The following is a 22,182-nucleotide window of genomic DNA, read 5'->3' as shown; positions in this document are numbered from 1 at the left end:
CATTTTTGCATGTGTTTGGAAAAATGATACTAATAAATTGTAGTTAAAGTAGAGAGAAAGAAAAGTAAGAGAGAGAAAAATTCATATGAGAGTCTCTTCTAAATTAATCTCTCTCTTACTTTACTTACTTTCTCTTTACGTTAACTATTTATTCTCATTTTTTCAAAACAAGTGCGAAAAAGAAACTTGTCATCTTAATTGAGACAGATGGTAGCATACTTTTGCAGGGACGGGGATGAATGAAAAATGAGTACTCATATGGGAATGGGGGTGTAGTATTTTTAAAACAACCATCTCAATCTAAATGTCTAGATGAGTTTTTAATAAGTAAATTGTCTGATTTGAACTTCTTAATCATTTGTAAAAGGGATCTGAATTTCAAAAGTATAAACATAGCCTTGTTAATAGACAATTTGCTGTGAACTAGTTTAACAGTTGGGAACTCATTTTTTCAGTTACATCAGTATTCAAACACACAAAAGAAACTAACTTCACAAGATATATAAGTACATTTGATAATAGCAATAGATTAAAAACCAGAGTAAACTAAATCCAATTCCAAGAATTTCCCCTTTCTACCACAAGCAGCACCACCGGCGTTGCCCTGAAAAAGCACCTAAGGGCCGGGCGTCTCCGGCCTAAATGGTGGCCGGACTATCGTTGGCCCGGAAAAAGCACCTTAGCGCCGTCTCATAAGCAGTAAAGATAGCCCCATTCACAATAAAGGCCCTCAAAACCGCAGTCCCCAAACCTCTCCACAACACATGATACCCTTCCTCCCTCACACTCTGCCTGAAGCAATCCACTATCCCACCATATCTCTCCGTCGATCTCGACTGTGCCTGCAGCCGCGTCTTCACCACGTCCAACGGGTAGCAGCAGATCCAGCTAGCCACGCCCGCCAGCCCTCCCGCGAGCAGCATTGTCCCAAACGACTCGCACCCGCCCTTCCTGCAGCCCGGGTGGAGCCACTCCCTCGTGTACTCGTACGTCGAGAAGTAGACCCCGTGGGCCGGGGCGTCCCTCAGTACCGTGATGGTCAGGCCCCGGTACAGGCCCCGGAAGCCTTCCGCTCGGAGTATGCCCCGGGCCACGTCCCGTGGGCCGGTGGGGCTGCGGAGCAGCTGGAGACGGATCTTGACCAGCTCGACCGGGCTGAGGACGAGGCTCTGGATGGTGCCCGTGCCGAAGCCGCCGAGAGCGACTCCTCTGTATGAGGGTGGATCATTGGAGGTACTACAGTGCCCATCTACTGCTCTTGAAAGGATTGCATATGTTTGGAAAGCTATAGCATTCTGCAAAATCAATCAAAACAGCCATTTAATTTGCATCTATCATTCTTCCATCTGGTTTAAATTGCAACATTTCTACATGCATATTGTGCCATTCATTACACCTTTTTAAACTTGCTGATTAAATAAATACAGGATTTCAAAATTCAATTAGCATAGCAAAGTTAGAAACGGAAACATATATACCAAAATTTTAATTTAGTATCAAACATTTTGCTATGACTAAAATCTAGTTTCTTTTTTAATATTCAAAACACACAAAGAGCCAGGTTCACACCATCATTCTTCTGTCTCATGTAAAATATTTATTTTAGCATTTCTATACAATGTCAACAAACTTTAAGACAATACAAATAGTTCACTCACCCCCTTCCCCTTAAACTGTTTAAATTTGGGGAGTAAATAAATAGTATTACAATTCTTAACAAGAAACAAAATTCCCCCAAAAAAAGAAGAAGCAATAAATAAGAACCTGGAAAGTTACAGAAGCCAAAGGAGCGGCCATGCCGCGGTAGAGGGAAAAGGGGCCCTCCGCAGCCACCAGGCGCCGGAATATTTGAGCCGCCGTCCCTTTGCTGGAGCTCTGCTGCCGGATTCTGAGCGTATCGAGCGGATAGCCGGCGATGATTCCGGCGGTGCCACCGAATCCACCGGCCACAAATTCTCTCCCCCAACTGTTTGCAAGAAATTCCGGCCAGAAATCCATTTCACTCTCATTCCAATTTCCACACACACACTCTCTCTCTCTCTCTCTCAATATATATATATATAATTTTTCTACAGACTAATGCAATCTCAACTTATAAAGCTGCCTTCTTTGATCAACAATTTGTAATCTTGAATTGAATGAATCTGCGAAAGGAAAACCATGAATTTCCTAGATTCTATAAACATATAAGGAAATTTTTTTTATCACCGACCAGTTACCAAACCTATACACAAACTGCTATCTTAGATGTGAAGAACTCTTTTTTTTTCTTGAATCTCAATTTAGATACAAGAAATATACGAATAACTTGTGATATTGAAGCAGTCAATATAAGGCAGAAAATGGAAGTGAATATACCACCTTTTGGAGTACGAAGCTCACGGGTTATTTTTTTGATATGGGCTTTTCTGTCTTCTACCCACTCTCTCCACCAAATGTTATTCAATTTAACTCGCCACAGATTTATGAAAATACGAAGAAAAGATAATTGAAAAAGTCAGTGAATAGTGAATCTCACTTTTCTATACTTCCTTCGTCTCTGAAAAGCATGAGCTATTTCCTTTTTAGTTCGTCTCTAGAAAGTAATAATAAGATGAGACATTTGATGGTTAACATTTGGTGAACGAATGGACTAAGATGAGACATATCTTGATCGGCACGAGATTTTAAAAATTATTGGTTAACATGTTTGATTGGAGAAAGAAAGATTAGTGTGAGTAGTAAATGGAAAAAGAAAAAGGGTTTAATATTTAGTTTTAAAGAATAAAAATAGTTGGATGAATTAATTGAAAAAAGATAGTTAATAAAAATAAAAATATATTACTTTATTTGAAATAAACTAAAAAAGGAAATATCAAGTGATACTAAGAGAGTAAGAATGTATTTTATTTTAGTGATTTTGTGTGGCAGAAAATTAGAAATAATGAACTACTAGCATAGAAACATATAGGCAAGCATCAACAGACCTCGTAATTCTAATTTTGGGAGTTTTTTTCAGTTATCTAAACAGGGATTGATTTAGTTGGATCACTGAGACGTGAGCCACTGGCTTATGACTCATGGCAGTCGAGTTTTGGAATTATCCCAAAATTAGGATTTACTTTTAGGAATTAGCTACATTGATAAATCTACTTTTGGAATATTCATCAATTTGATGTACTCCACTGTATATATTTATATTAAATGCTTAGAATTTATTCATTTTTAAACAGATTTGTGGTTGTGCAAAAACTTCCTTTTCCAAAATTTAACATTTTTTAAACTGAATTCATTTTATTGTCACCGTTGTCGGTTCATATTGGAAATGAATTTATTGTCTAACCATACCATGTGTATTAGTTATCAAAGTTAATAGTACTCAATTCATTTTCCATACTCTTCAACACTCATAACATGCATATAAAATTAATGGACGAATTTACATGTCTTGATATAATGGTAGAATTATTAATGTCGGAAACTAAAGTCTCAGATTTGAATCAAAATATAATTATTTTTTTCTTCCTAGAATTTTTTCATTTTTATCCGCCCTATAAAAATTTTTACATTTCACTTTTTCACATTTTTCATATTTCATGTCCTAAACCCTATATTCCAGTAACTTGTTAACACTCATATTTTATTAATACTATAAAATTAATAGTCTATATATAAAAGTAGGATTCACATTGCATTAACTTTTTGTATTTCACATTTCTCAAAACTTGTCTTTGGTAAAACTTGTCTTTGGTAAAATAAAGTATGACAAAATTTATAGAATAATTTTTTTTTAAATATTTATTAATTTACCAATAAAAAATGAATGATTTTACTCACTACTTGTTAATTACTAGTGTGTGAAAAGTCAAAAGCATGAAAATTTGTACTAAGACTATCTTTAACCATTTACCCCAAACTCAAACCCATTTTTGAGTATACGTCACGCTAAAAAATAATTTTACTTCAACTATTTACAGCAAATTCAAAATTACACCATTTTTGAGTTTTTGGCTCACAAAATTTTTTCAGTAACAACATATTTGGTATTGTTTCAGACCATCTCCAACTATTTACATCAAACTCAAACCCATTTTTGAGTATACGTCACACCAAAAAATAGTTTTACTCCAACCATGTATACCAAATTCAAAATTTACACCATTTTTGAGTTTTTGTCTCACAAAATTTTTACAGTAACACCATATTTGATGTTGTTTCACAAAAAATATCAAAAATGAGTTTAAGGTTGGTGTATGGTAGGAGAAGATTTCTACATCAAAATTCATTTTTGGCGTATGGTTAGAGATGTTCTAATTATAAAAAGCAAAGTGGAAGTTTGACATCATTTTAGCATATAAATTTGAGATGAAACACTTTGTTGGTGAATACAATTCATATCTAAATAGAACATTAAGGAAGGATTGATGAATATATTAAATAATAAATATATTCTTGTCCAAGAGAGTCGTGCCACCTTATCATTTCGGCCCACTAAAAATTAAATATCTTATCATATTTTTCGTATCAAATATTTTCATAATGTAATTTTTCGTTATCTCTCCCCTTTTCCAATCATAAATGGATCTCGTGTTGGAAATATAAATAAAATAATAAATAAATTGATTGACGTTAACGGCCACAAACCTCAATCTTACCTCACGAGTCTTATCAAGGATCTTTAAATTTGTATTATTGGATAAAGAAGCATAACTAATTATACCTTTTTTAAGATACAAGGAGATGTCTTCATAGAATAGTAATCTAGAGAAACCTCTACTTAAATGCATAACTAGAGGACACGAATTTAGACCACTATAAGAGCGATTTAGTTTTTTTTTTTTTACAGAAAAAAAAAGAGCGATTTAGTTCACTATAGGAAGGAGTGAACCAAAACGCCTTTACAGTGAACTAAATCCTTCACGAAGTAAATACTTCACTATAATGGTGTTTTGGTTTTCTCCTTCCTGTAGTGAACTAAATCACTCATATAGTGAACTAGATCATTTTGATCTAATGGCTGAGATTTGTTTTCTGGTTATACACTTAATATTAATTATACTTTGATCATCTCCATGTCTTTGTATCCTCATATTTAATCTCAACCATTTTTAGTTAGTACTCACTAAAAATAAAACGTTTTATAGAATGAAAACAACGCCCTCTCTCTCTCTTTCTCTCTCTCTCTTATTTACTCTCTCTACATTAACTCACAAAACAACATTGCATAAAAGTTCGTATTGAAAATTAAATGTTTCATATTTATTGAGACGGGGGAGTATTAATTTAACATAGAATTGATATGTAAATGTTTCATATTTATTGAGACGGAAGGGGTATTAATTTAACATAGAATTGATATGCTGAGCGTTTCTTATGAGCGACAAATTTGAGCGCTCCATTCCACATTAACTCTTCTTTCAAAATTGAATGGCTTTTGAATAGTATCTGATAAGCATAGTAGCTTTTGATTTTGATAGGATGAATTTCAAAATTGAAAGTATATACAGTCCATGTGTTTTTAAATCATGTTGGTCTTTATCTCATGTCAATTCATGGGTGAGCTATGTAACTTCGGAAGTTCGTAGGTACACATTGATTTGAGCGTATCGAATATATCTGCACTTCTTAAAAACAAGGCAAAATTTGCACACACGAAGACCAATAGAAATTTGGGGAACGTTTAAAAACTCGAACACGCCCTCGACTGTTTCCAATGGCAAAGCTGAAACAAACAGGATCGACAGTCGCTTCTTACAATCCCCCTTTCTCTAAAACAGGATCATAAAGAACCAGCTATATCTATAAAACACCCTTGGTCACCTGCCAAAATATATGGAGAAATCATCGACATCGTCAGACATTCGAGAGTGATCACAAGTCCCTAATCCAGATTCTGCTTGTCGTGCAAAAAGGGCTCAACTATATAGATAAAACTACCATCACACGTTTTGAGAACCCTCGGGTTTGTCCATTTCCATGGGCTCTGTGGAAGCTTCTTGTCCGGCCCCTGCTTCCGTGTTTTGGCCGGGGCTGGAACCAGCATTGTTATCCCCTTGAGACTGAGACTGAGACTCGCTGCCTTGGGATGAAGCTGGAGAGGTTGGCTCCGGAGTGGCTGATTTTGCTGGCTTTGGCTTTGGCTTCTGCTTCGGCTTCGTCATTATTGGCCGGCAAAACCTGTGAGAAAGAAGGATCGTATCAGATAATTGTAGAGATTTTGGTAAGACTAGGAGCTGCCACATCGAGGGAAAATCAAACATCTTGCAGTTTGTAGGCAAAAAATGTACTCCCCATGTTTCCATCGACATGCCCAAATATATTGGACGAGAAATTGAAAAAGCACCAACGACAGAAGTTGAACTGTTAGGAAGGACAGGGTGGGAGTTCTACGGAATTTTTACAGTACCTATCGATGGCTTCAGCCTTTTTCTTCACTTCAGAATTCAGTAAAACTGGGTTTGCGTGCTTTGGAAGTGAATCTTGTTGCTGTTGTTTCTCTCTCAACCAAGCTTCAGCATCCACGCATTGGTTCAAAACCTGACAGTTCAAAACATGACAGTTAAAATTATGTAATGGTCTCATGAGTCTGAGAATATACCTTTTGCTTCTCCGTCACATCAATATGCTCGAACTTGGGGTCAGTGGATATTGCTGCCTCCTTGTAACTATTGATGCAATGAGCAAGTTGGTCTATCACAGATCCCCTCTCGGTGTGCTCCTTGAAGCGCTCCTCTATAGGATCACCTTGCTACAGGGTTTCGGAGTACTAGTTAAAAAACAATCCGGTAAAGTAATAAGAAAAACAATAACCAAGACGTAACGAGCTTCAGTTTTTTACCTTCTTGAGCTCCTCCAGCTTGGCAACATATACACCTTTGGTTTCATCTTCACCGTCCTCATATAACCAGTCTTCTACCTCCTGGAGTCTGATTATCAATTGGTCTCGCTCTGAATCCGTTACAAAATCATGATACTTGTCGTGAAGCTGCAGAGACAAAAATAAACAGTTCAGATATATATAACTTAAGGTTAATTGGAATAACAATCAGGACCTTGTACATACTTTATTCCTCATATCATAAACATATGACTCGACTGCGTTCTTCTTGTCTTTGGTTTCCTCCATGACACGATCCTGCAAAGCCATCTCAAATTCCTTCTCCACAGCCTTTTGCACATCCGGAGCAGTAAGAGCTCCCAATACAACTTCTGACACAGGCACAGTTTTCTTGTTAACCTTCTTCTTTGGAGCCTCCACCTGATGAGCAGCGTTTAAACAGTTATATTACTAGTAGTCCAAGACGAACACAAGCACAGATAGGAAATTAATAAGGAACTTTCAAAACACAACCTCCTAAAATATTAGAACCATGTTATAGTGATACATACATTAACTCAACTCAAATGCAAATCTACCAGTTTGGAAGCCCGAAATAAGTAGCTATTGTATACTGAAGAGGAGAGTATTGATAAATATAATAATGATGATGATGATGATGATGATGATGATAATAATAACAACAATAACAACAATAATAATTATTATAATAACAATAACTGCACTGCTGCACATGCATGTAGCTTCATTACAGAGAACATGAGATGATGAGAAACAAGACAAAGGTATATAAAATTCTACTCTGTATATAAGAAAATATTGAACAAATAGGTGAAACACCAAGAGAAAGAAGCAGAAGCAGACTTTTAAAAGTCATTAGTAGGGCAAATACTCTACAGAACAAGAAAAATAATTTATATGAACCTACCCAAAAAATTACTATAAATAGCACATTTCAAAATAAGCATTCGAGTTACCTTGACATCTGTCTCCATCTGAACGCCCGACTCCGGGACACCATTTTCAGCAGCAGGAACTTCAGTTTTAGAATCATCCATGTTTACATCAGTCGCACATGGAGGAGAAGGGTCAGCAGGAAGTTCATCAGTCTCCATTTTAGCGGGCTCTTTGTTAGACTCTTTAGCAACTGGAACTTGTACTTCTTCTTCTTCTTCAAGCAGCTGTTTCAAGAGTGAAGTCATGTTTTTGGGAAAATTCAATTTTCACCAAATATATTGTAAATAGCACATAAAAGATACAACTCTGCAAGCTAGATAAAACAGAGCTCAGCAATCTCGTACTACTAAGTTTTAGCACCCAGTGACAACTTGTTTTAATACCAAAAAAAATAAAATTTTAGCAATATTTGTTCAGATATATGTTGTATCCCCATAAAGACCAAACCATTATCTTATACAACCCAAAGTTTATTGACCAAACCGTCTTCACTAAATGAAAATTCGGATAAACCCCCCATTATCCTCTCTACCCTTTTATACACATTATATTTTGACACAACTCAAATTGCAGAAAGGTCCCAAAAATCGTTCAGGTCTCATTAAAATAATTCTCAGACGTATGTGCATTATCTCAATATTTTGACAACTGATGACTTGCATCCTAAGTAAATTCATCATGAGAGATGAGAGCTCACCGTTGCAGATTCAACAGACACAATACCATGAAGATTAAGACGAACTTTGACTTTCAATTTTGCCTTCTCACCATTTTTGGACTGAAATGGTCCAATCTGAGTCAACATGACAATACACAAGGAAAACATATGTTGTGTAAATGACGAGGCTACAGATAGTATTAACTGATGAATTAAAACAAATTTGCAGAGCAAAGTTACCGTGTACTGGCTGATCTTTGCTGGAGCTTGCAACTCACTAACATCAGCATATTGTACATCTAATGTGAAGGTCTCAGACCTGTAGAAAGTCAAGGCTTTCATGCTGGGTATTGGGTTTCCCTTCGGAAATACAATGGTGCTCTGCAGATTATCACCCGCTCCATTTTGCGTATCTCCGGCAGGAGCTTTCCATGACAGAGAAATGGGGAATGGGAAGCTCTCAGTGACCTGCACACATAAAGAAAAAGCATATTTCAGATTTATTGCCACAGCCACTGCTAGTGGACTGCTTCAAAGGCATAATATTTTTGTAGACAAGGATATACATGAACAATTAACATAGAAGATAAAAAGTTATAAACCAAGTAATTTATATGCAAACTAGTAGCTTTTATCTTGGTCATGTGAGTGCTTTCTGAAGTTGCATGCTCAAAAGGGTAGAAGTTGATTATAAAAACCATAAGATATAACTCTGAAAACCTTAGAAGACAAAACCAAGATAGGAACGAAAATGCACCTGGAATTCCCGAACTTTAAATGTAGGACTAAGGATAGCACATTGTAAAGCACAGCCTTTGGCAACACATTCACTTGCATTCATTGTTCGCCTCGGCTCCATCCCGAAGAACTCGGTCAAAATCTTAATCATAGCAGGGACTCGAGAGCCTGATCCCACAACTTCAACTGAATGTATATTCTCAACAGTCAGTCCAGCATCTGCTAGAGCCTTCTCCAGCGGCTTCTTCACACGCTCCAAAATTGGGATACTAATTTGCTCAAACTCATCTCTCTTAATATGGCCTCTTACATCTTTATCATCCATCAAGCATTCAATGCTGAGAGGTGCTTCAGGGTTAGCACTAAGAACCTTCTTCAATTTTTCACAACCTGCACGAAGCCTTAGACAAGCCTTTGCATTCTGGTAAACATCAATCTTGTATTCATCCTTGAATTTTGCAGCAAAATGCTGGAAAAGAGCTTCATCAAAATCTCTTCCACCCAAGGAACGATCAAATGAGTGAGCCAAAATTTTAAGCTGGCCTTTCTTGAATGCTGCAATACAAACTTGCATACTGGCATGCCCCGCATCAACGAAAGCGACATTCATTGGTTCATTTTCTGGTAGATCAGTCTTATAAATACCATAAGCCAAAGCAGTAGCAGTAGTCTCATGAATAAGACGAAGGGGGTGTAAACCAGCAATGGTGGCTGCATCAATCACAGCCCTCCTCTGGAGATCAGTAAAATAAACAGGTATTCCAATGCAACAATCTACAACCGCTGCATTCAAGTTCTTTTCTGCAATGCTCTTCAAATTGGAAAACAGCATTCCCAATACCTGAGTAGGCGTAAACGCCTTACTTTCTCCCAAATACCGAGCATGTATTAAGGGATAACCATCAGGCCCTTCAGTCACCGAGAAAGGCAATGACTTCAGATCACGCTGCAGCTCCGGATCAGAAAACTGGCGTCCAATCAGCCTCTTTATTTGAGATATTGTATTTTTTGGATTCATCAAACTTGATGCAGCACCTGCTGTCCCGAGGAACCGCTGCTTGTCTCCAAAGCATACAAGAGAAGGAGTTTCCCTCTTTGATTCATCGTTAAGCACTACATCAATACCTCTCTGCCTTGCAACGGCAACAACAGAACTCTCATTTCCAAAATCAAAACCAACCACACTCATGTTTGCTTGGTGGTTAAGATTTGCAGCACAGTCACTCGAACAAAAACAACGAGCTCACAACCTGAGGCACAAATGACTCAAATTCATCACAAATATCCAAACAAACACAGCCACCAATCACTCAGTTACAGTCAAATTACATAGAGACCAACATTACACACTGGTTCAGTGGTTCAGATTAAACAAACTCATAAACCTAGCCAAAAAACCACATGAAATCACATTACAACTCAAGCACGCTAATTACACTCTTAATCACTTTAAACTAATTACATCTAAAGCGCGAAATAAACAACATAATAGCCTGAGGTCCTCCAATTCAATCCAAGCACAATCTAGTACTGAAGAAAAAACACCGAATCCAATGAAATCTAAACACGCAGAGATCAATCAAGCGCATCGGAATATAAAATCAAGCACAGAAATTCAACAGAACGAAGAGTCCAAACCATGCAAAAGCATAGAAAACACACAACAAAACGATCAGATCTAAAAAACGGTGGAAAGCGAATGTTAACAGCAGAGGTTCGAAACAAGCAATACCTGCAACAGATCGAGGGCGAGAGCGAGGTCGGCGAGTTTCTACAAATGCAGCGGGTGGTCGGGGAAGCTGGAAACCTCTAGAGTGGAGAAGGTGGAGAGAGAGAGGGGTTTATAAAGGGAGCAAAAAATGATTTGTTGGGAAATATTCAGTCGGAATAAAGTACTAATATTATTGGTTGAAAATAAAGAAAAAGGGAAACTGGTCTATGGTCCTAGATGTGTCTCGGATCTTTGGTAGCTTCTAGAAAGATCTTCTCTTAGTGGGCTCGACTCTTTGGGCTTCAACGTTCCGATTCGGCCAAAGGTATCTTATAATTATATTGTCATTTATAGTAATGGTCAAAATTTTAGTATTACATGTATAATCAAAATACGAATTTAGTTTAAAATATTTATTTTTTGAGAAACAGGTCTATAACAAATGAAAATGATGCTGAAGTAGTTCTTTTTTTTTATGTTCCAAAAAAGCTAATGGTCAACGATAATTGCACAGTGGTCTGACCGTTAATTTTTTGACGGATCCGTTAAAAAAATGACCACTTCGACAAAGATTTCATTTGTTATGGACCTGTTTTTCAAAATGTGAATGTTTTGAACCAAATTCGTATTTTGGTCATATATTTAGGACCAAAATTGACTTACTCATAAATGTAATCCAGACACAAATTTTCATCATAGAAAATTTAAAAATATACTTCCTCTGTTACTAGTAGACACTTCTTTTGGTCACAGAATTTAACAAATTGTGTTAAGTGGATTAGATTTAATGGAAGAGATAATAAAGTAGAAAAAATATAAAGTAAAAGAGACGAAAAACGAATAAAGTAAGAAAAAAATGAAATGTGTTACTTTTATTAAAAATAAAAATGATTCAATTATATCAATGCAATAAAAAAGAACAAGCTAATAAAAATAAAAATGACTCAGTTATACGAGTATAACAAAAAAGAATAGAATTCAGCTAGGGGAAAGGAAGTACCAAATTTAATGATATAATTTGTCATAGAAGTTACGCGATTAACTAAACTAGATGAATTTTTTATTTTTATTTTTGCAATGTGTCTTTTAAATATCAATTATTGTCGGTGAGTTTAATTATTGATTTTATTGATTGTGTTTTTTCTCCTTGTAATTTTCATACTAGTATAATATTATTGAGACTAATTTATGTTACTCAAAAAAATGAAATATTAACTATGTCACTAAATCTTTTAGTCACAGCTGATGATATCATTATGCGATGATAAGGAACATATTCTTCATTTTGTGAATTTTTCTCTAATCTCTTTAAACCAAAAAATATTGATAATTGTATATTGTAGACCTCTATATTTAATATATTTACATATATAGTCCCAAATTACCAGTATTTCATTGATCAAATTACCAGTATTTCTTTTGATCAATGCATGCACAAAATAATTTTTATTTCTTGTTTAATTCATCTACACGAAGAGGGCTAAGGTTTCAATAACAGAGGGAAAAACCTTATTTTTCGGATAAAACTCAAAAAGAAAATTGGGGTTGCATTGCATGCGAAAGGAGAGAGAGAGAAATGGAGAAAGAGATGGAGAAAGAGCAGCGGCGGAGGAAGATAATCGCGCGCGGCACAGATCGCATGGCGCTGATAACGGGTCGGATCAACGCACTCAATCCGGATCCGATTTCAAAGTGCTCTACCTTCTCCGCCAACCGCTCCGATCTTCCCCCGCCGCAGCATTCCCGCTCCTCATCCGAGCCTCTCTCCGCAAACGACCAAACCTTCTTCCAATCCGGTATATTTCAATTCTCAATCATCAACTTCGCACTATGCTAATACTCAATTGTTCATAAATGAGGACGGATTATGTTTAACGATGAATCCCTAGCTCCTTGATTCGATTTGATTTGATTTGATTTGATTTGATTTGATTTGATTTGATTTGTGTATTCATCCAAAATTCTGTGACGAATTTGATTCTATTATATTAATCGACTATCAATGCTAAAAAGGTGCACATTCAATTGAAAATACCTTTTCAATTTGAAGGTGGATGCGAGGTTCCTACTGTAAAAGGCAATCCTGTTGAGGAAGCGTCATCTACAGGAAAGGATTCGAGAAGCAGAGATTTGGAAGTGCGCAAGCGCGATCAGAAGGAGTTAACAGCTGCATTGGCATCGAAAAATGTACAAATACCTCACAATCACTTGCTCAAACTTCTCCGCCTAATCAATGCACAGGCCGTGAATTCTAGCCTCTCGTCCTCGGAGGATGCACGAGCAATCTGTTCCGCGCTGCTAGGCCTTGCCGTGGTTGTGTTCCAAATCATCCATCACTACGCGGTAGTTAAGCCAGAGAGCCTCGTCATGTTTAGCCCTCTTTTGGTGGTGGCACTGACTGACTTTGTCATAGTCGTGGTGAGTCAGGCACGATCGAACAAGGAGGAAGAGGGTAAGTACGAGGATGAGGATGATGGTAGCTTGGACGGAGCTGTGAAGCTGCTGGAATTGGGGTTGGTTTTGCACCAGATGATCTATGCTATCTTCGTAGACTGCAGTTTCTACTTGGTGGTTGTCATACTTGGCCTTTCTCTGGTGTAATGTAGCAATATCAAGTGTTTGGAAATGTAAGGATCACGGAAAATTGCAGAAACAGACTAGGGTTTTCGACTGAAGGGGATTGGATGATTCAGGGGAATGTAAATGTGAAAAGGCTGTTGCATAAACTTGGATTTAGATTTTAAGCTTTAGTTTGGTATAGAGATTAGTTCCACAATTTAGAAACAGTTTTGCTTGAACTTCATTATGATCAGATGGATTGATTTGCAAGCTCTTGATGTATTATTGGCTGTTGAGATTTGAAGCATTTCTTTAAAGATTTGCTGCAATTTCTGGATTCTGATATTCTAAAACAGTGAGGTTGATTTATTATCTCTCAGCAATTGCTACATTTTACTGAACTTTCCAAGTTTCTGAAAATGATAAAATATAATGAGATTTGTTGCACCCAAATACCAAAAGTAGCAGCATTGTTGTGAGTGAATTTTTACTTACAATTTGTTTTCTGTCAAAGTCTACTGCTAATTTTCGATCATTTTTTACAAGATTTGTTTGATTTGATGCATGAGCTTTGGGGAAACGTCAAGACAAACATATTGAGAGATTACTCGACTATTTTGGTTTAGTAATGAGAAGGAATTTCGTTGGGGGTGTAAAAGTTGGTGTTCTAACCTCTTTATTCGGAGATGTCGTCTTCATACTCAACCAAATTTATCGAGTAATATACCAAAATCTTGATATTAATATAACCGACAAAACTCATTCATCAATCAAATGAGTCTTGTTATAAAATGATCATAAATTAGCCTCAACACTTTATATTCTTGTTTTTCTTAACTACATAATTTTACAATTTCTCAAAAATGGGACTATACGTAAAGCATGTTGAAATTAAAGACATAAGCAAAAATTCTTTAAAAATTCTATAAACCCATTTTCTATTTTCCTAGTTTACGCAGAATCACGCCCAAAATTGATCATGTCTAGACAATTTCAAATATATAAATGAACATTTCCCTTTTAAAAGGAAATAAATAATTAATTATATACTCCCTATATCCCATTATAAAGGATCAACTTTCAATTTTGAATTATTACACCATAAATAATTTTCTTTTATTTTTTTTTTGCTAAAAAAACAACACTTCTATCTCTATTATCTTATTCTATATTTCATATTTTATTATCTCTTTATTTTTTCAACTTTTTCCTATCTCATACTTTATTCTATCCATTTAACTCATTTCCTTAAATAACGTGTCGAAAGAAACTCCTAATATATAGTAAAATTTGCTATGTTTAACCAAATAAATGTCTTATTTAAGAAGTTTAAATCCATTCTGTTTCTGTTCATAGCCTCAGTTTAATTTATTTTAGGAAACTTAGAGAGAAATGAGTGAAAAATTTAGTTCGATTGCATTCTTATTTATTGTTCGGTGGCGGCTTGTGACTCAAATAAACCCCAAAAAAACACATGTTCCCCCTCCCAATCTGACAGCTGCCTCGAGCCGTCAACTGACTTATCACCACAAAAAATAAAGAACAAAACCGAACCGAACCCCACTCAAAATTAATCAATTAATTCAGCCAAAGTTTTCATTTTCTTACGTGGATAAGCATTGAATGGAAAAGAAACACCAAACTTCATAGAAAAGCTAAAGCCTAACTCAACCCCTTTCTGTGTGGAATCAATGCAATCTTTTTACACAAACACACAATATACCTAAACCATTTCATTATTCCCCTCTTTTATTCTCCTCCTCACTTTTCATTGCTTTCTTTCCTATATAATCCCATGATTCTTTGTTCTTTCACACCACTGTTTCTCTTTCACACACAAGCTCAAGGCAAATTCTCAGGTGAAGAAGATGTGCTACCCTTATCAGGTGAAGTCTGCAAGCCCCCAGGGCCACCTGGTTACATTGGTGGCAGCCGTGCAGCCACCACCGCTGGGCGGACGACCGGCTGGGGAAGGTGGTCAGGTTGTGAAGGTGTGTCTGTGCTCGCCCACCAGTCATCCCGGTTCGTTCAGGTGCCGGAAACACCATGGTGACTATCAGTGGGTTAATAGGCTTGGATCTAAGCCTAGTTAGTGTAATGAGCAATATCTATGCAAATTTCCCTAAGGTCAGGTCAGTACATATGTATTTATTTTTCAATTTCTACGAAAAGTAAGCAATGAAACATTGTCCAAGAAGAAAGGGACAATATGATTTAATAGATCTTGCAACAATAGTAGCTCTGTACATATAAATTAGCTCGTGGATGAGTCAGATTAGTTTCTTTAATCCAAAGGAAATCGACAGGGATATGAATGCTGATCTATGCATTATGATGGGATCAGATACTTACATGAAGATATAGTTGGAATATTTACATAATTTCTTTCTATTTTGGTTATCATAGATGCTGGAGAAATTGCCTTCATCTCGGTTTCCTTGCATCCGTGCAGAACCAATCCATTCATCACTGTTCAGTAAAGAAATTATTCATAGCATAGAAAATAGTGAAAAAAATGCTTGTTAAAAAGTTTTCACTATATTCACGAGTTGCACCATATGGTTCACCTTTATTTCATATGAAGGGAATGGTAAGGAAAAAAGGTAGGAAACGGCTGAGGTTGTTGGGTTCAGGTAGAAACATTGTGGTTCCAAAGTTCAAACACTCATACCAAGCACCCTTTTATAATTATCTCTGAATTGCACCATGTATGAGGATCAATAAGCATGCAGGTGAAATGCGAAAAAAATACTATATTAGAACCTTACCTCTGGGTAGCAATTTTGGTGAGTAACTGTATGATTGCTTGTGTTAACGATGATTTCACATGATACTTTTGTCTGTAGACATAAAAATAAGAAGGATAATATTATAATCAGCATTCCTTGATAAAACCATAAACATACTTTCTATCTAAGGGTCATTAACAGGTAATGCACTTAAATAATAAATGAAGTTAAAACATTAGATAAATTCAGCTATGGGCACTGCTGATACACATCACATTATCACAATATGGCACTGATTGGAGAGGCTGCCCTATCATAATAAAAGAGTAGTAAAGGTGGGATGGGAAAGGACATGAAAGAAGAAATAAAGAATTGAAGAAGGGAGAAGAAGAGTTGTCCTTCTGGAGTTACAATATTAATAGCATTTTACTATCTTTTAATATTCAGCTTTCGTTGTTAGGCTATACATATTTGCCTGATGTTGAAGGGGAGAATTATCTTCTGATCATTGTTACGAATACGGTAAAGCTGTGGCCTTCAGAGAAAGAGAATATTATTTTCATTACTGCAATTCCCCTAACACCTATTTGTGCATTTATGAATATGCAAACACCTGATCTGCAATCACAACACGAATACACAAAACAGAAACACCCTCATTGCTTATTTCCTCTCTAACGAATGTGAACCACCAAATACTACTGGTAAAATCATCATTTTGTAAAAGAGTCATATTCTTTGTCCTGCCCTCTATCTGATTACTAAGTTCATACATAGTTCAAAGTAACTCAAAAAGAATTATATTCTTCACATGAGACAGTATGACCCTAATAAAATTCGGAAACCTAACTCATACATGAATGGTCCAAGGATCTTCTTCAATCATTTTCGTTCCAATCCTGCAATCTTACTGATTCTAGTTCGAATAGTATTCTTCCTAGGTCCTAGTCTTGAAGCTCAACTGATAAAGCTTAAAAGAAAAAACTTTAAAAATCATAAATCTTATGGTCTTCCTCATCTACAAGAGGCTCCTCCATTATCCATCTCAGACTAGGTCACCAGAAAACTGAGCTTTTCCTTCAAAAATCACAGCCCAGCAACAAAGAGACGAGCATAATTTCAAGCGATGAGCTACTTTGGTCGAGAATATGAATTGAAAGACAATCCAAGAGTAGGGAGAGAGTTTCATTCATTCCAAAAGGTTGAACCTAATCAAGTTGGCCAATTAATTCATCCAACAATGTATGATTAACTCAATTAATTTGATAAATCATTGCTTTTAGCCCACTCGAAAACAGTATCCTTCCTATCATAAAATTCAATTTGTTATTAGAAACGCTAATCTCTATCGCAACATAATCATCAATCAGCAGAATACTTGTATAATACTACTATCTGTCAATCCAATGCCTAGATTCAAACTAAAGTGCTGTTCTATGCAATTGCAGTTAAACATAAATAAATTACAGTTACCTTGAGAGGAAGGTCAACGAAGAAAAGGCCGAGCTCTCCACTAATCTCAGTATCCGTGTCAAACGTAATCGAGCCTCGAACCAAATCCTCCAGTAAAAATATGGCACTAGTCAAAACCTCCACGGCGTCAAGCCGGAGCGTGGCGTTGACGTACGACGAGCCTCGTGCGTTGATGTGCCCCCCAGCTGATTTCACAGACCCTAGCCTCTCCCCTCTGTATCCGATGGCAACGCGCAGGGAGTCGTAATCGAGGGAGTAGAAATCCCTGTTCCGCACTTTGACCGTCAGATCTAGGGTTATGTCGAGCGAGAGCGCTGGAGAGGTGCGGAAGTGGAGGCGATCGAGGTTAAGGCGGACGACGGAGAGCTCCGGATCCGACGGCCAGAGAAGGTAGACAGCGGCGGCGAGGACGAAGAGCGTGGAGGCGATGCAGATGAGGCGGCACGAACTGCACGAGTCGCGGCGGCGCCGGTGGTGGCTGCGGTAGGGGATGGGGTAGGGAGGTGCGACGATGACGTATTGAGGTGGCTGGGGAAGGAGGGGCTGGCCGATCGCCGTCGTGCCGGAGGATTTCGCCGGCGTCATTGTTTATATATTGTCATCTGATTTGCAAGGGTTTCCTGGCATGTATATATAAGAGGCCGGAGCTGGGTGGGGACCGCTTTTATCTGCTGTTCCGTCGATGCGGTTCTCTACAGTTGGAACTAAAAAGCGGTGTAATAACTTATTGCATAGAATTAAGAATCTATATATTACTATAAGTTAAGCATAATAACTTATTAAAAACTGCAATAGGTGATATGATACATAGTGAATTGATTAGATTAGTATTGTAATTTGAATAGAGAATTAAAATTTGAAAAAAAAGCAGAGAGAACTTACCAAATGTGAATTGTACTAATATATATGTGATCAAAATTACGTAAATGATTAAAAAATCATAACTAGCCAAAATAAAAAGACAAACTTTGTTAATCAGAATCATAAATTATGTACATCCCGTAAGTCTTAACTAAAATAAATAAACATGTTTATATAGCACTTAAAATGTACATATCCTAAATATAAATTTAATAACAAATAAAATATAATGTAAATTAGGTAATGCTATAGTGTCAAATACTATCATTTCCCATTTTACAAATGAATTTTGGGCATTAGAGCACCCACAACCATGCTCTTGGGGTCCGACCCCACTTTTTCTATCTGCTCTTTGGCAAGAGCACAACACCCACAGCTGTGCTCTTCCGCAAGGACGAGCACAATTCAATTTAAAATTCAATTACGCAAAAACATTTCCATAATATTAAAATTCATTAAAAAACCACAATAAATATTACAAATTACAAATTACAAATTACAAATAAAATAAAAAAGACATAATTAAAATCTTAAAAATTAAAATTTACATAATTAAAATATTAAATATTAAAAATTACATAATTAAACTCCTAAAAATTAAAAATTACATAATTAAAAGCTAAAAATACCTCCGTTGACAACTACTCATCCGGCGACACTACCCCCAATTGTCTTTGGAGGCCCAATATCATGGCCTCGTGCGATCGAAGTTGGGAGGGGTCATAGTTGACCTATCGGCCATATTGAGTTGGACCAAAAGCTGCCACAACGAGTTGGTGGGGGTGGAGGTGGGGCATATGGAACGGGAACGGGAGCGGGAACTAGAGCATCGGCGGTTGCAGTCGCGGCTCGACGGCGGTTGGCCGCCGCCTTCTTCCTTCCTTGCGGTCGGCGTTGGGAACCGCTCGGGCCGGCGTCGGGGCTACCCAAGTTAGCTCCGGCAAGTTGGCTAGCCACTTCTTCGGAGCCGACGTCGGATAGGGATACTGACCTTGACCGTTTGGAGGAGCCGCTAGAGGAGGATGTTACGCCTCCCATATACTTCGGGTGCGTCTGCGTCTCCTGCCAAACGTTGAGGTACTTGAATGACTTATAGTTCATGAATTGGTAGGTGCTCAGCGTGGCAGTGATGATGTCGACCTCGCTCCGGCCGCTCCCCACATTCCGCTCTTCCTGGAGGAGATAGCGATTGAACTTGCCAATTTCATCGTTGGCTCGGTAGATGGCGTTGCGCACCATACTCTCGTTGCGCTCGATTGTTCCCGGCGACCGGTTTTCATTGTACCGGCGAGCGATGCGCCACCAAAAGTGATCGCCGGATTGGTTCGTGCCAACCACCGGATCTTCGGAGATTTCCAAATACGCCGTGAACAATTTATCCATCTCCGTCGGAGTGTACGGTGTGCGGACACCGCGAGTAGGAGGAGTCGGAGTTTGGGAGGGGGCGGTCGGTCTAGGCTCCGGTGTCCACCCGTATCGCCCTTCGGGGGCACCTTGGTCGTCGATTGGGTATGGCCGGTAGCCACCCGGAACGCCCGAACTTTGGGTTCGAGGAGGGGTCGAATATTCCGTTTCCGGACTAGGAAATGGTTGTGAACCGAACCATTCGGGGTTCCAACCGTGAGAGGGCGGAGGGCCATCGCCTTGGCCGGACATTGTTATGATGTAGGAGTAGAAGAAAGATTGAGAATGGATATGAGAGAATGAAGATGAGAATGAGAATGGGAATGGAAATTAGAGAGTGTAGATGAGAATTGTGTAGTGTGGGGTGAATTTTTGGGTGTGAAAGTGGGGTATTTATAGATGAAAATGTGTATTTTTGGGGGAAAAAATAAAAAAAAATTAAAAAAATGATGGAAAACGGTAAAAACGGATATAATTTTTTTGGGAAGTGGAATTTTTTTATTTTTAATCGGTTTTTTAAATTAAAAACCGGTTTTAAAAAAAAATAATTCAAAGGCAACGGCTTTGCCGTTGCCCAATTGCGTACTGCCACGTCAGCTGCTCGCTGGCACGGACGTGCTCGATGCATCGAGCAGTGCCGTGCCAGCGGCGCGAGCGCAGCGGCGGTGGAGCTCGTCCTTGCCAGCGGCACGGACGGACGGACGACGTCCGTCCACCGTTGTAGATGCTCTTAATAACAAAAGCCTCAAATCGCATCTCTCTTCTTCTTCCGTGTGAATTGTGATTGAACAGTGATTCAGTCCAAATTCGAGTCCTTCAATGGAACTTGATTTCTTCGGTTATCTACCATCAGAACTCACCACCAACATCCTCTCACGCCTCTCCATCCGCAGCCTCGCAATTAGCAAGTCTGTCTATAAACCATGGCTCAATCTGATCGATTCCGACAATTTCCACACATCCGAAATCAAAACCCCAGCCGCCCTAGGTTTCCTGACGCCGAAGGAGAGGAACTCCACTCAGTGCACGATTTTTGAAATTGAAGACGAAGACGAAGTCGAAGATGCGGAGAAGAGCCACGATCTTCACTACATTCCGCTCACGGATTTGGAGATCCGTCACGGAAACAGAGCATTTATCGACGCTATCACTGCTAGCGGATTGATTCTCCTCTACTCACCGTTTCCAAAAGGTATTCACGTTCACATATGCAATCTGATGACTCGTGAATATACCAAGCTCTATTGCCCCGAGGCCTACGCCCCGAGCAATTTGTTGAAATTCGGATTCGATGTGAGCGAAATAAGTGGGCAATATAAGGTGGTCTACCGAAATGCGGACACCGAGTCTCAATATGTGTACACCCTCGGAACAGGAACATGGAGGCGCGTTGAGGCCCGCGCTGTTTCTGGTTTCCGATTTTTTAGTCCAAGCATCGTGATAAGAGTTCCATAGCAGCAACCCATCTTCATGCAGCCGTCGACCAGATTGATAGTCACAACAGAGCTCGTAGCACACGGAGGCCGTCAACTCATTTTCACGACTTTGCTGTTCATTAGATGATTATGGTTAGTTATGGTTTTCTTTAGTTATTTAGTACAAATATAATGTAATATGAACAAAGTGTCGAGCGTACTTATAAGCTCTATCTCGGGTTTTCTTTGTGGTTCTTTCCCGAGAGATAGGTAGGTTGAACCACCCTAGGTCCTAGATATAAAAAGGGAACTTGTCAACACATTTTAATTAATGAATGAATGATAAGAAATTTTCCCAATTTGCGTTCTCTTTATTTTTCTCTCAACAAACTGACGAACTGTCCGACGGAGGAGACCTCCGCGTGCAGCCTGAATTTGATCGCCGAGCTCTCTCGCCGTCGATCCTTGTCTCGATACGATCAACATCGTATCATCTGGTGCTTTCATTGACGTTCTCATGGCTACCAATCCCAATGACATACCTATTATTCCCAGCCGGGAACAGCTCGGGTTGCCGCAAACTGATGTTGTTCGGCCTGATCCGAACATGCCGACGGTGGCCGCTCCTGCCTCGGAGGTCATGTCCACCGGTCAGTGGGAGTGGATTATGTCCTCGTTTGCAAGATTGGAGTCACGATTGGCTGCATCTGAACACCGGCCAATAGACCATCGTGTTCCTCCCCGGCCCGATCCTGATCCACCATATGCTATTCCATTCTCCGCAGCGGTTCTCCACCCTCATCCGATTCAGCAACCGCCCAATTCAGCAGTTAGTGGGTTTCAATTTCCTCCACAACCGT

The 22,182-nt window shown here is 38.4% G+C and overlaps 5 protein-coding genes across 7 annotated transcripts; 2 read left to right on the top strand and 3 right to left on the bottom strand.

Moving 5' to 3' along the window:
• Window positions 1-378: 378 nt before the first annotated feature.
• LOC121780721 (mitochondrial arginine transporter BAC2-like) lies at window positions 379-2,415 on the bottom strand. The gene is made up of 2 exons (XM_042178353.1): window positions 1,765-2,415; window positions 379-1,295 (listed from the first exon to the last, which is right to left on the bottom strand). The coding sequence occupies exons 1-2, from the start codon at window positions 1,996-1,998 to the stop codon at window positions 639-641; spliced, it is 891 nt and encodes a 296-aa protein (XP_042034287.1). The 5' UTR covers window positions 1,999-2,415; the 3' UTR covers window positions 379-638.
• A 3,206-nt stretch (window positions 2,416-5,621) lies between these two features.
• On the bottom strand, window positions 5,622-11,057 carry LOC121782427 (heat shock 70 kDa protein 15-like). 2 transcript variants are annotated; one of them, XM_042180274.1, is made up of 11 exons: window positions 10,903-11,057; window positions 9,190-10,420; window positions 8,673-8,900; window positions 8,472-8,567; window positions 7,795-7,998; window positions 7,043-7,237; window positions 6,818-6,964; window positions 6,578-6,727; window positions 6,386-6,516; window positions 5,917-6,156; window positions 5,622-5,799 (listed from the first exon to the last, which is right to left on the bottom strand). In XM_042180274.1, the coding sequence occupies exons 2-10, from the start codon at window positions 10,357-10,359 to the stop codon at window positions 5,919-5,921; spliced, it is 2,559 nt and encodes an 852-aa protein (XP_042036208.1). In that variant the 5' UTR covers window positions 10,360-10,420; window positions 10,903-11,057; the 3' UTR covers window positions 5,622-5,799; window positions 5,917-5,918. The 2 variants fall into 2 exon arrangements, with proteins under 2 accessions (XP_042036208.1, XP_042036207.1); XM_042180273.1 differs by having other exon boundaries at window positions 5,622-6,156.
• A 1,363-nt stretch (window positions 11,058-12,420) lies between these two features.
• Window positions 12,421-13,819, top strand: LOC121781861. Its single transcript, XM_042179564.1, has 2 exons — window positions 12,421-12,677; window positions 12,932-13,819. Exons 1-2 carry the CDS (start codon window positions 12,458-12,460, stop codon window positions 13,480-13,482), a joined length of 771 nt encoding a protein of 256 aa, XP_042035498.1. The 5' UTR covers window positions 12,421-12,457; the 3' UTR covers window positions 13,483-13,819.
• A 1,807-nt stretch (window positions 13,820-15,626) lies between these two features.
• LOC121780592 lies at window positions 15,627-18,333 on the bottom strand. 2 transcript variants are annotated; one of them, XR_006046056.1, is made up of 4 exons: window positions 17,643-18,333; window positions 16,209-16,280; window positions 16,008-16,134; window positions 15,627-15,909 (listed from the first exon to the last, which is right to left on the bottom strand). XR_006046056.1 is itself a non-coding variant. In XM_042178200.1 (3 exons), exons 1-3 carry the CDS (start codon window positions 18,225-18,227, stop codon window positions 15,907-15,909), a joined length of 660 nt encoding a protein of 219 aa, XP_042034134.1. In that variant the 5' UTR covers window positions 18,228-18,328; the 3' UTR covers window positions 15,627-15,906. The 2 variants fall into 2 exon arrangements, 1 of the variants encoding a protein (XP_042034134.1); XM_042178200.1 differs by lacking the exon at window positions 16,008-16,134 and having other exon boundaries at window positions 17,643-18,328.
• Window positions 18,334-20,726: 2,393 nt separating this feature from the next.
• Window positions 20,727-21,362, top strand: LOC121782703. The gene has a single exon (XM_042180654.1). The coding sequence runs from the start codon at window positions 20,727-20,729 to the stop codon at window positions 21,360-21,362; it is 636 nt and encodes a 211-aa protein (XP_042036588.1).
• Window positions 21,363-22,182: the final 820 nt, after the last annotated feature.

Source organism: Salvia splendens, chromosome 20 (assembly GCF_004379255.2).
Source record: "Salvia splendens isolate huo1 chromosome 20, SspV2, whole genome shotgun sequence".
Taxonomy (NCBI): domain Eukaryota; kingdom Viridiplantae; phylum Streptophyta; class Magnoliopsida; order Lamiales; family Lamiaceae; genus Salvia; species Salvia splendens.
The sequence above is the reverse complement of the archived record's forward strand: the minus strand, read 5'-3'. Positions and strand labels throughout refer to the sequence as shown.